Source organism: Schistocerca piceifrons, chromosome 8 (assembly GCF_021461385.2).
Source record: "Schistocerca piceifrons isolate TAMUIC-IGC-003096 chromosome 8, iqSchPice1.1, whole genome shotgun sequence".
Lineage (NCBI taxonomy): Eukaryota > Metazoa > Arthropoda > Insecta > Orthoptera > Acrididae > Schistocerca > Schistocerca piceifrons.
The window spans coordinates 140,490,200-140,504,768 of NC_060145.1; the positions used below are offsets into that span (position 1 = coordinate 140,490,200).

The 14,569-nt window shown below is 38.9% G+C and overlaps 1 protein-coding gene across 1 annotated transcript in view; it reads right to left on the minus strand.

Annotated features, from left to right (window-relative positions):
* LOC124711168 (cap-specific mRNA (nucleoside-2'-O-)-methyltransferase 1) overlaps positions 1-14,569 on the minus strand; it is a 284,326-nt gene that overhangs the window by 33,981 nt on the left and 235,776 nt on the right. Inside the window, exons 15-16 of the mRNA XM_047241092.1 lie at positions 6,795-6,911; positions 4,811-4,929 (exon numbers count right to left, since the gene is read on the minus strand). Of these exons, the coding sequence (XP_047097048.1) occupies positions 4,811-4,929; positions 6,795-6,911 (236 nt within the window). The remainder of the gene's footprint in view (positions 1-4,810; positions 4,930-6,794; positions 6,912-14,569) is intronic.

The following is a 14,569-nucleotide window of genomic DNA, read 5'->3' on the forward strand; positions in this document are numbered from 1 at the left end:
TTCATATGGTGGTTCTCTAAATTTTCTCAATAGTGTTTTGTGAAAAGAATATCATCTTCCCTCCAGGGTTTCCCATTTGAGTTCGCGGAGCATTTCCACAGTACTCACATTTTGATCAAACCTAGTGGTAACAAATCTAGCAGCACTCCTCTGAAAAATCTAGCAGCACTCCTCTGAATTGCTTTGATGTCATCCTTTAATTAGACCTAGTGGGGATCCCAAACATTATAGCAGTACTCATGAATGGGTTATACAAATGACCTATATGCATGAGAATTCTCCCAATAAACCAAAGTCGACCATTCGTCTTCCCTACTGCTGACCTTAGGTGCTTGTTCTATTTCATATCACTTTACAGTGTTACAATGAGGTACCTAATTGATGTGACTGTGTCAAGCAGCACACCACTAATATTCTATTCTAGCATTAGCTGGATTGTTTTTCCTATCCACATGCATTAGATCACTTTTTTTACATTCAAAGTAAGCTGTCATCCATCATACAAAATAGAAATTCTATCTAGATCTCCTTGTATCCTCCTACAGTCACCCAAGGCATCACACAACAGTTACATTTGTCCTTAAGTTTTATGCACAAGTGTATTTTCTTCCTCCTTTCTCTTTCAAACCACATTTGATCTGGCTCTTTTTCTTGTTTACTTGATGGAATATACAATCAATTTGTTTTTATTTAAAACTACTTACTGAAGTCTCAGTAAAACTCTTCTGGGGATAGAGCATGATAGTATGATATAAAATCCAGTGTTTCAATTATAATTAGAACAGTTCTCATCAAGGTGATTGCCTCTGATGTGCCAGTACAATAATATGTGTGTTATTGGTTCCCTACCTTCCCATTAACATATGGCATGAATGTCTTAGAAATTCATACAGTGTAGGTAAACTAACAATGGAAAATATTCAAATTTCATTTTATTAGCTGTAACCGGAAACTGGATGAAAGCTGCTGTCATGCCAATCCCTATCTCCAGCTTTTCTTAGGGAGAACTGTGATTGGACAATGTGTCTTGTACTCTCTCAATATTGACTGAAGTACACCAAGAGAACTGTCTGCCAACTGGTAGGTTTGTGTTGGCAATACGAATGGTCAAGATATCAAATGCCTTCAATCTAAGTAACACAGGTTAAATCAAACAATAGAAAATCCAGTATGGAATGTAACAATATTACAAATGGATAGTTGCTACTCACCATATAGCGGAGATGCTAAGATGCAGATAGGCACAACAAAAAGACTGTCACAAAATAAGCTTTCAGCCAACAAGGACTCCGCCACCTGTCAGATTCATCCACCTACAAACCCTGCCACATCACTCCATTCCATAAATCCAGCAGGATCTCTAATCTCTCCTCACATCCTTAGATCCATCCCAGAACCTCACCCCACAGTCCATCTCTCTTCTAATCCCTACCACTCCCCCCACTCCTATCTTCTACATGCTTGCTAAACTCTATAAAACCAACCACCCACGGCCCCTATTGTGGCTGGGTACTGTGCCCCCACTGAGAGAATCTCTGCTCTCGTAGATCAACACCTGCAGTCTATTACCCACAACCTACCTTCCCATATAAAAGATACCAATCATCTCCTCCACCAACTCTCCACAGTTCCTGTTCGTTTACAACACGGTGCCCCCCTTGTCACTACTGATGCCAGCTCTCTTTACACTAACATCCCTAATGTCTACACCCTGACCGCTATTGAACACTACCTCTCCAAATGCCCACCAGAGTCCAAACCAACCACATCCTTCTTAGTCGCCATGACCAATTATGTCCTCACCCATAATTACTTTTCCTTTGAAGGCATTATCTACAAACAAATCCGGGGTACAGCTATGGGCACCTACATTGCACCATCCTATGCCAACATATTCATAAGCCATCTAAATGAAATCTTCCTAAACACTCAGAATCCTAAACCACTCACCTGGTTTTGATTCACTGATAACGTCTTCGTGATCTGGGTCAAGGGTGAGAACACCCTATCCACATTCCTCCAGAACCTCAACACCTTCTCCCCCACTCACTTCACTTCACCTGGTTCTTCTCAATCCAACCGACCACCTCCCTTGATGTTAACCTCCACGAACAGCTGCCACCCATCCCATACCAAGAAGTCCCTACCATACGACATGGCCACCCATGGCCATCGCATCTGCAGTGATCAGCATTGTACAAAAACAGATCTCCCATGCCTTATCTTTCCAGCCACTCACCACCTCCAAAAGTACCTCTGCCTGGGCACAGAGGAACATTCACCTTGTGACTCAGTATCATCTATGACTGGAGCAACTGAATTACATTCTCAACCAGAGTTTTGAGTACCTCCCGCCATGCCCTGAAATGAGAAATGTCCTACTCAGTATCCTCTCCCACCCTTCCTCACCTCCACAGTGATATTCCACCGCCCATGGAACCTACACAATTTCCTCATCCTGCCCTATAGAATCCCTGCCCTCAACCCCTTGCCTCACGGCTCACATCCCTATAATAGACCTACATGCAAAACCGCTCCCATACATCCTCCTACCACCACCTGCTCCAGTCTAGTCACAAACATCACCTATCCCATTAAATGCAAGGCTACCAGTGAAACCAGTAATGTGATCTACAATCTAAGCTACAACCCCTGTTTTACATTCTATGTGGACATGACAACCAGCAAGCAGTTTGTCCACATGAATGGCCACCGACAAACTGAGGCCAAAAAACAACTGAACCACCCTGTTGCTGGGCACACCACTCAACATGACGTTCTTCATTTCAATTACTGCTTCACAGCCAGTGCCATCTGGATCCTTTCCACCAACACCAGCTTTTCTGAATTGTACAGGCAGTAACTCTCCCTGCAATACTTCCTACTTTCCTGCAACCCTCCTGGCCTTAAACTTCATTAGTCACTGTCCTTATCCATCTAGCCCCTTCCCCGTTCCCATTTCAGCATTACACAATCCTCTATCCCACCAATGCATCCAGTCTTTTTACTTGCTCTCCTTTGCCACTAACCCCTGCCCTCCATCTAACCTCCCGACTGCACGTAGCTGCCTTAGCATCTTTCTATCTCGTCCCTACACAGTCCACCAGCAGCCGTTTACCATCCACCACCCTTACCCTGCTGTCCGTCCCGCTCCCTGCCCCAGTCTCTTCCTTACACCCAACCACCAGAGACTGTAGTCATGTGTGTTGCGTTTGTGTGTGTGTGTGTGTGTGTGTGTGTGTGTGAGAGAGAGAGAGAGAGAGAGAGAGAGAGAGAGATTTGTCTATTTTTGGCAAAGTCTTTGTTGGCTGAAAAATAATTTTTTGAGTCTTTTTGTTGTGCCTATATGTGATTCAGTATCTCCGCTATATGACAAGTAACAGCTATCCTTTTCATAATATTGTAACACAGGCTAATGATCGACAAAAACTTTTCAAATGAAAGTGGCTTATTCTTGTGTTTTTTTAATGTGCTGAATCATAATATGATAACAAAAAACCACAGCTCTCACTTTTAAAAAACTGTACACTCAGTAATTTCAAAATCCATTTTTAGAAATCTGAGTCATATATATTTCATTTAATAATATTAATACAGCGCAAGTGATATTTTGTGCAAGAATCTCTTGGATACAAAAAAAAAATCCTATTATCATCTCCACAAATTAAGTGGTGCCTAATTAAACAGCTTGCAAAAGCCTTGCCCACAGATGGTGCAAGAAGTTTCCACACCTATCACAAATAAAATTGAAAGAAGATATATGTTCAAATTCTCCTTCAAATTTTAGAGTTAAAACTCAATATTTTAGAAATTTTAATTATATATTTTAAATACCATTTCAAATAATAATATAATGAATATATGGGGTAGCAGTGCAAGGGATGTTTTGCGCAAGAATATTGTAGACCTGAAAACAGTTCTATTACCACCTCTGAGCATGAACTTAGGGGAACAAAACAGTCTGTGTAAAACTTGCAAAACTTAGCAACAGATAGAGAACAATATAAGTAGCATCTATCAGAAGCGAAACTAAAAGAATGCATGTTCGTTGAACATTACCTTTGAAAAATGATGTTCAACTCCAATTTTAAATTAAAAATGGCTGTCGAGGAGAGTGAGGCTTGAGTGTTTTTCGAGGATGTTGTTACTAAGTCCTTGGGCGAGAACAAGGACTTACATTATATTCCTATTATAGTCAACATGCTGGAAAAGTTTGTGATTCTTGGCACTTTGATGAGTCTCAAAATTCACTTTATGAATAGCCATCTTGTTTCTATTATGGTGTCAGGAAAAAAAGGTACCTACACACTTGCATCAAGACACTAAAGTGGTGGTAAAGACAGTATCAGTAGTACTGGAATGACGGGCGACTACTGTTGGTCACTTCCTGAGCTACAATAGGCAATCAGAGAACATCTATATCAGTTGCTTTAAGGAAAAGAGATACAAGAAATTCAATGCAATGGACACACAATTCCTATGTAATAAAGACATGTTTACATTTTTATGCTGTAATAAAACCTTTGTTCATATTGAAAAATTAAATTAGTTCTCATTCCAATAACAGGTATTCTATTAATCTCCTAGATTATAATGAAGTCACATCATGACAAAAGTGTACAGAATAGAAAAAAACTGAAGTCAGATAAGGGTTCAGGGAAGAAGAAGAAGAAGAAGAAGAAGAAATACTCAAGTGTTAGCAAACAAAAAGGAATAAAAATATGTTTTTACTGGATTTTGTAATGAAAAGCAGAGTAAAACTCAACCAAATAATAGACATTGAAGGCCAGTTCTCAAGCAAATGGCATACCTTTGGTCCCTCTATAAAAAAGAAGCCCTCCTGGCCTATAAAATCGGTCTTCTTCATCATCCAGTCTGTAAACCAGTCCCCTCTGTCCACCAAAACCCTTGATGACACGCAACTCTAATCTAAATGAGGAGAAAACAAATATACAACTGTTATTTAAGATCACTTTCTCAATTAATCACACTCAATAAAACACAGAGTTATTGTCAAACATCATAATTTTACTTCATATTACTCTCTTCAAATTTTCACACTGGTAACAAACACTATGTGCAGTCTGATCATTATTAATATCAAGTAAGTGCTTTTTTTTAAAGAAATTCTGTTTATTTCTGATAACTGTAACTGACACGAAATGACTCGTGGCTGAAACAGAAATACAATATAAGGTCACATATCATCAGCCATGTATTACAGCTATACACCAGATTCTTGTGTAAGTCTCATGATAAATGGAATATCTTATTTGCATAGTTGCAATTTCAATTTCAATTCATGTGATTCCTTTGCAAGCATCTAATTATCTATAATGTCACAATCCGAAACCAGTAGGATTTTAATCTGAGCTTATATTTCCCCAGAACTCATTTACAAGTACCTGCAGTGGACTGTATGTAGAGTTTTCCTTTGCATGCAAAGAATGGAAGTCACAAACCACACACTGAGTATCATTGGTTGAGGAGCAATGTAGAGATAGTACGCCTTACTTCTACCCTGTGGTGTTATCAGCAATTCAAATGTCACATACAAGATTTCTCATTATGAGCTAGTGATCAATCTCCAGTCATCTTTAAAATGAGATAACATCAAACTGTAACCATCATTTTCTCTTTACAGTCTGCCATAAAAAAATGAAAGCTCAAATCTTACATTGAATACTTCATTTACAAAGAAATATTTCAAATGGGTGGTACACAAATTAAAAACTGATTGTACCTTTGAAACATAAATATAGCAAGACCCCCAATTGGAATTCAGAGTAGGTTTTACAAACAGTGCACCACAGAAGTAGCCTCTTTCTTAGATTACATTTATTGTGAATATATTATTTTAAAAACTTAAAAATGGAAACAAAGAAAAAAAATAAGGAAAGCCCAAAATGATGATACGAACGAAAGTCAACACACGTCCACAAATAGAAGAAACATGAAAGTGAACAACTTTTTTTTTTTAATTTCATAAAGTAGGGTAAATTGTAAACTGTATGATCTGGCTGACACTTCTGTAGAGTGTCATTTCTTTGCAGTGTTCCAAAATAAACAAAGAGATGCTCAGAAACTACATAACTCAACAGTGGGCACTGGGGTTACACTTCTTTCTGAAAAACATCGAGAGTTTTGGATACAGTTGTGATACAGTTGTACAAATGCTTCGGTAAAGAACACACCAATAAACAAAAGGATTATATTTCACTGTATTCTCCCATCTTTCAAGATCATCAATACACTTTGAGAAATTTTATTATGAAATTAACACCAAATAAGAATTTGATGGAAGAGAAACAGATGACAACTTAAACTTCCACAAAGCTATGTGGTCAGTGAAGATTACAATGGAAGACTATTTTGAATTTATTTCACTGTACACAAGAGGGAAATACTCTCAGAAATCCAAGACACCTAATAGATAATCAGCTAAAATTATGAGTTTCGCCAGTTGCTTGACACACAAACTTTATGTTATTAGTATTCATCATGCTCGCCGTGTAGCAGTAGAAAAGCAGTACAGTTGCCTAAACTCATATGACTTTGCTCAACTGACCTGAGCCCTAAAATCCCATGCAGTAGTCTGTAAAATGAGCCGAATATTATTCTCTCACCATCTAAATTACACCATCACAATAAACGTAAAAAAGCCTAATAACATGAATTTTTAACAGCTTTCATGGTGTACCATTTACTTTTAATATGTATAAATTTTAAACTATCACGAGAAATTGTTGAAATGGCTACCCTTCTTCTACTTGCTTCCTAGTTTATAATTTTACCTTTCAAATACGGCTGAAACATTCTCAAGATCATACAGGTACTTTGTCCTCAACAGTGTGCCATCCATGCGGCTAGGTTTGTAGAGTGCTTTTGTAAACTGCTTGCAGAATTTGTACCTGAATAAAGAAAAGGAATATTTAAATGTATTTCAAATAGATGTGATTCAAAGTGACAGTAATTAAAAATAATATAGAATTTCATTTTAAGCTACAGAAATCGTTAAACTACCAAGTGCGTAAAAGTCCTGATGAAACATTGAATCTGAAAAACATGCTAATATGTTAAAAGACAGATACTATAGGTCGCCTGCAGCAGATACATACAAAATGCATTTCATTACCAAAGCAATGAACTATGAGAAATCATACATCAACAAACACCTTTAGAAACAGAACTCTTTTCTTTGGAACTTCATATGCAAGGAAAGAAATGGGATGCCAGAGAAAACTAATTAATTGTGTACTGCTCCAATACTGGTGCACTAAGTTTCAGAATTTTTTGCCATACTTGTCACAATAAGCCTTGCACTTCAAAAGGTTTCTATAATGAAATGTTTATTGGATAGGTACATACAAACTTCAAATTTGAGTTAAAGTGTAGGCACTTGGCTCTTCAATACTCAAATCCAGTATCAAAAATGAAACACAGCATGTAACAGTGAAATAGATCTTGAGTTCCTTCCAGCATCACTTTAGAGACATGTCTTTAATACATTCAAAGTATTTGCAAACAAAGATATTTAACACTTTTTCATCAAAATTTGTGTGTCCTAAGTTTGAAAGAAATGGAGGGGAGTTGGTGGCAAATTAAAGCCTTATGATTGTCAATTAAGTGTGTTACTAATTCCATCCAAAAAGAAATCTGGCAATTATATTTGCCATAAAAGATCAATTCAGTACACCTTCCAGCAAGAGTACAATAACACTCATAAAAAAAATAAAATGGTTTATTCTCAGCTGATTCAAAGTAGGAATATTGTCAGAGATAATATTTGACAGATAGGTTTAAGTTTCAAATTCTCATAACTAAAAAGATGAGAAAAATCACATAGCTTCAAATAGTGTCATGTTAATGACAGTACAGTGAGCCATATAAGAAAATTAGCTAAGGCTTACAGCATAGGTGCACAAGAGGGTGCGGTGAAAGAGAAAGAGGAGGAGGAGGAGGAGGTAAAAGAGGGGTGTGGTGATAGAGAAAGAGGAAGGAGAGGTGGGAGGAGGAGGAAAAACAGGGGCAATTACGTAAGTGTCTGTGTGTGAAAAGGGGGGGGGGGGGGGGGGGGAAGCCTGTAGACACATTCAGACGCACACACATGCACAAGTGCACGTCTCTCTCTCTCTCTCTCTCTCTCTCTCTCTCTCTCTCTCTCTCACATGCACCAGTGCATATCAAAAGAGAGATTATAGGTGCAATTCCAATGTTCTCTAAGAAAATGACATAGGAAACAATGGTATCATTAAAATAACCTGAATAAAAGCAGGATTTAGGATATAATGAAAACAGAAAATGTGAATGTATCAAAGAATCATTACCAAATCTAGTCCACAAATTTCAGTAGCAGTTATATATTTATTTACCAAAGTCGTTACTAAATACATGAGTGTGTTTAGTATAGTTGGCAGAAACAGTTGTAATAATAAAGGAACATTAGTAGGATAAAGTACATAGTGGCTGGCACTCACACAGTCATTGGCACCTTGGCTACAGTCTTCCACGTAATAAGTGTTTGATGAACATCAGAGACACATTTGAGCCACGTATGGAATAGCTGCTGTACGATTCTTCTTGTGGTTGTCAAGCTGCCCACTATGAGCACGCTGTTTATTGTCATGCCTGCTTGATACCTCGCACTACAACCACCTTCTACTTAATATGGCTGTTTCTAAAGATAAGGCTTAAGCTATTTAATTCATAACTTTTGCTCTCACTTGTAGTCTTCTTTAAATCTATTTCATTAAAATTAAGGGCACATCAGTAAAGACTTTGGTATGTAAACTGTAAAAATAAAAATTTGACAACCACATCTGTCACAAATGGTGGGGTGCCAACAACTGGGTTTCAAAACAGTATATTTACAATAATTGGCACTCTGTGGTAACAGCTGTGTAAACTCTATCAGTATCTTATACCTTCATTCAAGCAGTATAAAACTTCACAACTAAGAAATCTTCACTGATCCTTTTTTCAGGCAGCTTGATATCAAAGTTAACAGTTGTCGGCACGGCGTAACAAACACCCACATTCAGTACCAAACATTGCCAAATGTACAGTTATTGACAATGTCAATGCATGATACTACACAGGAACATTTGAATGAATGAAGTCAGTGGAAGAGTATAGTGGTAAAGCCTTTCTTCAAAAGCAACAAGCAATATACTTGCTGAGCCTCTTTGCAGATGGACATTTGTACCCATCTGAGATACTATATGATGAAATATACACTGGACTGCATGTAATACTGATATCCAATATAGTACTAAAATCTCTGTATCCATAAGTGACTAAAATTCTACAACCATTCAACATTAGAACAGTGAAAAATGTGATACACCAAGAACAGCGGGATGAGGTTATATGACCCCTAATGAAATATGCATTAAAAATCCACAACACAATTAAAGTTAAACCTATATTTTTTCCATTCATCTATCCAAAAATGGGACCTATTTTTAAAGCCTAACATTTCATTTGCTTCATTAGTTTACTTCGAAACACTGACATTAAACTTTGAGCATTGGTACTTTTCATATAAGTTTTCTGGAGATGGCTTTTTTGTATTGTCACAGATGTTATTGGTCTTGTTTCCTTTACATATTTTGTTGTTTAACATTTGTGAATTCATTTACCAGGTGAAGAATGAAAATCTTCCTTTCAGATTATTTGTTTCTAAATTATCTACACATTTATTGCTGCCATGTCTAGGATACTGTAAAAGACATGAAAGCAACTTTAGTTGCATAATTACAAATCATTCAATCAACGATGTCTTCATCATACTTCACAGCATTGTTCCTGGATTCTTCTTTCCTTCTTCATTCACTGCTACTTCAGGATATATTATGCTCAGAACTTAGATGTTTTTATTTTTATGCCTTTGCACATTGTTAGGGTGCAAGCAGCCTTATTTGCCTTCTTCAAGATGATGATGGAATGTAAGTCAGAATTATTGTTCTTGGAGAATTTTCAGCAAATCTCATGACTGTTTCTGCTAGCAACATTTACTACTGTTGAAGTTTCTTGGAAAGCTGAAGGGATGGGAAGAAGTTATCTGTCATCACACTCCTTCCTTGGCTCCATAAGGCAAGGGACAATACTGTGAATTTTAAAATTTTCCCGGCGAATTGACTGTTCAAACAAATTTCGGGCTTGCAGCCGGTCGTCGTTCAATACTTTGCACGATATTTCAACTGGGCACCTGCCAGTCATCTTCAGGTGAGCCGTCGAAGACTGGCGAAAACGTCGTCCGTTCTGCAATATATAGCATACTGTAACTATTCTGCGCATGCGTCGAAAACTTGATAGTTGAGCCATACTGCCCGCCGGCAGCGCCCTCGCTGGTGGAATAGCGGAACTCTGTCGCCCTCTGCGTTGCTGTTTGCCACGGCGGTTGACGCAATCTGTCGTCTTCGATTTGAGCAAATCGTGGAGATGATGGGATTCCATGCACTGTCCAGCTGGTAGCCGCTGTCACGGTTTAACAGATTTTCCACCAGTCGTATTTCTACGGATTCTTTAATAATGGAGTCCCAGAAAGACGTTGCTGTGGACATAATCATTGTCAAAATCATTGATGGTTCTCTAGGGCATTCAGTTTACCGGAAACCCACTCATACTGATTTGTACCTGCAAGCATCGAGTTGCCATCACCCATCGCAAACCATGAATTTGCTTAAAACACTTGTTCATAGAGCTCATACTGTCTCATATCTAGATAGCTTACCTCAAGAACTCGCCCATCTAAAGACAGATTCAGCGAAAATGGGTATTCCATCCGGCAGATTAACAGGGCACTAACAGTTAAAACTAAGAAGCAGGAAGTGAATAAAGACGAGAACATGCCGGAACAATCTTTAGCTTTTCTTCCTTTCGTTGGCAACACTTTGTTTAAAATAGCAAGAATCTTCCGAAAATTTCAGGTAAAAGTGGTTTTCCACCCACCATCGAAGATTGCGGACCTTGTGGGATCAGTTAAGGGCAATCTGTTACTACGAAAGGCCAGAATTTACAAGATACCGTGCCAATGTGGTATGGCTTACATAGGTCAAACCACACACACCGTGAAAGAACGCTGCACTGAACATCAACGTTACACCCGCCTTTTGCAGCCAAGCAAGTCCGCTATTGCTGAACATTGTATTTCTACTGGACATTCAATGGAGTATGAGAAAACAATGATTTTGTCCACAGCAACGTCTTTCTGGGACTCCATTATTAAAGAATCCATAGAAATATGACTGGCGGAAAATCTGTTAAACCGTGACAGCGGCTACCAGCTGGACAGTGCATGGAATCCCATCATCTCCACAATTTGCTCAAATCGAAGACGACAGATTGCATCGACCATCGTGGCAAACAGCAACGCAGAGGGCGACTGAGTTCTGCTATTCCACCAGTGAGGGCGCTGCCAGCGGGCAGTGTGGTTCAACTATCAAGTTTTCGACGCATGCGCAGAATAGTTACAGTACGCTATATATTGAGGAACGGACGACGTTTTCGCCAGTCTTCGACGGCTCACCTGAAGATGACTGGCAGGTGCCCAGTTGAAATATCGTGCGAAGTATTGAACGACGACTGGCTGCAAGCGCGAAATTTGTTTGAACAAGGAACAATCCTCTCTCCCAATGGGTGGTTGTCTGGTTGGACTCTTTCCTTTCCAAGTTACGGGAAGGCTTTACAAATGTACTTAAATGCCACCCTGCAGTTACCTGAAATTTGAGTCCATATTTGTCAGTTTTGTTTGGAATAAATTGGATACAACTGCACCTTTCTTTGCTTGGAAGTAACTGATCATCAACTGTAATATTTTCATCCAGGCAGTGACAGTGGAGACAGTTTTGCATGGACTTGTTTCATATTTCTGAAATATGAGAGAATGTGTTAGCAGGAATGCATTAAGTTTGAGAGGACTTCTCATCAAAGTACATGAATCTGATAAGTACATGGAATCTGTTTTTTGTCAGTTTATCACAAATAGCACCTCAGGCATACATGATACCAATCATTGCCTTCAATTTCTCCACTGACAAGGTCCACGTAGTGTTTTTTATTTCATTCTGAGAATCTGACTTTTTGTTTTATATGATACAGAGAATTGATTCATCAGAAAGATGGGAGGCATTTTTGATGGCATCCTCCACTCAGTGACAGGTGTACACAGTGGATCCTCCTCTCTCATTCAGGACATTCAAAGTAGCCCTTATTCCAGGCAATAGCATGTTAGCAACACTCACTTCTGCTCCATCTCTAGCTAATACCTTCACTGTTGTGCTACCTGATCACTGATACTGTTGTGGAAAGAACTGATATAAGGAGTCATCAACTAACTGTAACGTTTCTATCTTTTTTGCCAAGTTATCTCTGGCAGAAAATCACCACTTAAATCCAATAAGCTCCTATCTGATTTAATATCTGAGTTCTCAAGAATCACAAAATCTCTCTTTTAGTAATGTCACACAAACATGACATAATATAAAATGCCTCAGTATCATGAAAAGGATAGTTGCTACTCATTGTGTAGTGGAGCTACTGAGTTGCAGAAATGCAAGACAAAAAGACTGTCAGAAAGTTAGCTTTTGGCCAACAAGGCCTTTGTCAAAAAACACAAACACACACACACACACACACACACACACACACACACACACACAAATACACACACTTGGCCACAGGCTCTGGCAACTGGAGCCAGACTGGATATTCCTTTGTTTAATTTAAAATGCCTGTTACAGGCAAAAAAGAAATGCTCACTGATGAGGCAAGTATTAACAGCAATGCATGAAGTATGACAGAAAAGTTATGTTACAATGTCCAGAGTGGAAAGCTTTCTGACAAAGTGTATATCACCACCCAAGGGAGCAATTGTTGACGAAAACAAAATGGAACACAAGCATCTTTGTCATCTTGAGAACACCAATATTCTATGTACACTCCATGAAATTTCCATGAAATCAGGTTGAAAGTGGAACAGGGTATCCACTGTTGTTTCAGCTTGCAGTCTTATAGCAGAAAGAATGGCACGAAGCCTGTAATATCTTGAATGCAATTTTCACTCTGAAGTGGCTTGTGCACTGATATGAAACTTCCTGGCAAATTAAAACTGTGTGCCAGACTAAGACACTATCTCAGGACCTCTGCCTCTCAAGGGCAAGTGTTCTATTAACAGAGATACACAAGCAGAGCTCATGACTTGTCCTCAAGCTTTACTTCTCCCAGTATATCATCTCCTGCCTTCCAGACTTCACAGAAGGGCTCCTGTGAATCTTGCAAGACTAGCACTGGACGTTTCATGTCAGGGCACACTGCTGCAGTATGAAATTTTGACTCTGGAAACATCCCCCAGAATGTGGCTAAGCTGTGTGTGTGCAATATCCTTTTTTTAAGGAATGCTAGTTTTGCAAGTTTTCGCAGGAGAACTTCTGTGAAGTTTGGAAGGTAGGACATAAGGTAATAGTGGAAATAAAGCTGAAAGGATGGGTAGTGAGTTATGTTTCAGTTGACAGAGCTGTTTCCCACAAAAGGCAAAGATCCTAAGTTCCAAGTCTCAGTCTGGCACACAGTTTTAATCTGCCAAGAACTTTCATATCTGTAGTGCCTTGCTTCACTGTGTTGTATGCAAATGTCACTAATGGCAGTATAATGTCCCAATTTCTTTGTTAAACATCACTGTACACCAAGAGCATATCTGCCAATGTCTTAAGTGTTTTGTGAGGTCATTCGTCTGTGGGTGGTTGGCAGTTGTCACCCTGTGGGTGATGTCACAATATGAAATTACCTCTGGTGCCAGTCTTGAGTGGAAAAGTTTTCATCGATCAGAGATCATCACACAGGGCTCTCCGTGTTTAAAATTTATGTCTTCTATAAGAAATTGTGTAATTTCTGTAACAGACTATTATTCATCAATTTCCATTTCTCAACTTCAAGAACCTCCCCAAAATATCAATTGCAATTAAGTGGAATGGCACTACTGCAGACAGAATAATTACCAGCTTCTGTAAAGGTAACGGGAACATGCTTCTGTCGTTGGCACACAAAGGTAATTCGGGCACAAGCTTCCATCGCTGGCCTTCCTTAAAGTAGCTCACATAGAGTCCAACATATCGGTAGAGATCTAGCCAGTGATACCTGTGTCTGATTCTATCAAGTCATCATGAATCCCAGGTGACCAGATGTAGGAGTGTTGTAGAAATACTTCAGGATACCTGGCTGTACACGAGCTGGGATGACGAGGTCCATTTCTGCCCCACTGAATTATAGTTCCTTTTCCATAATGTTCTTTTTATTAATGGGAATTCTCCTTTGGTTGGTTCCCCCTGTTTCAAGGATTCTTGGTTTTCAGCATTGCTGGGTCTTTCCTCTTTTTTAGCAGTAATGTCCTTTAGGGCAGCAATGATTAGGAATTCACATCCATTCTCCTGTGTTCCATCAAGGGATTTCTTGAAAGGCAACTGGTATCCTAGTGTTCGCATCCACTTTTGTATACCACTATGACATCATATTCCTGTAGCCTCAGTGCACATCTTGCCAGTCAACCTGATGGATCCTGCAGGCTGATTAT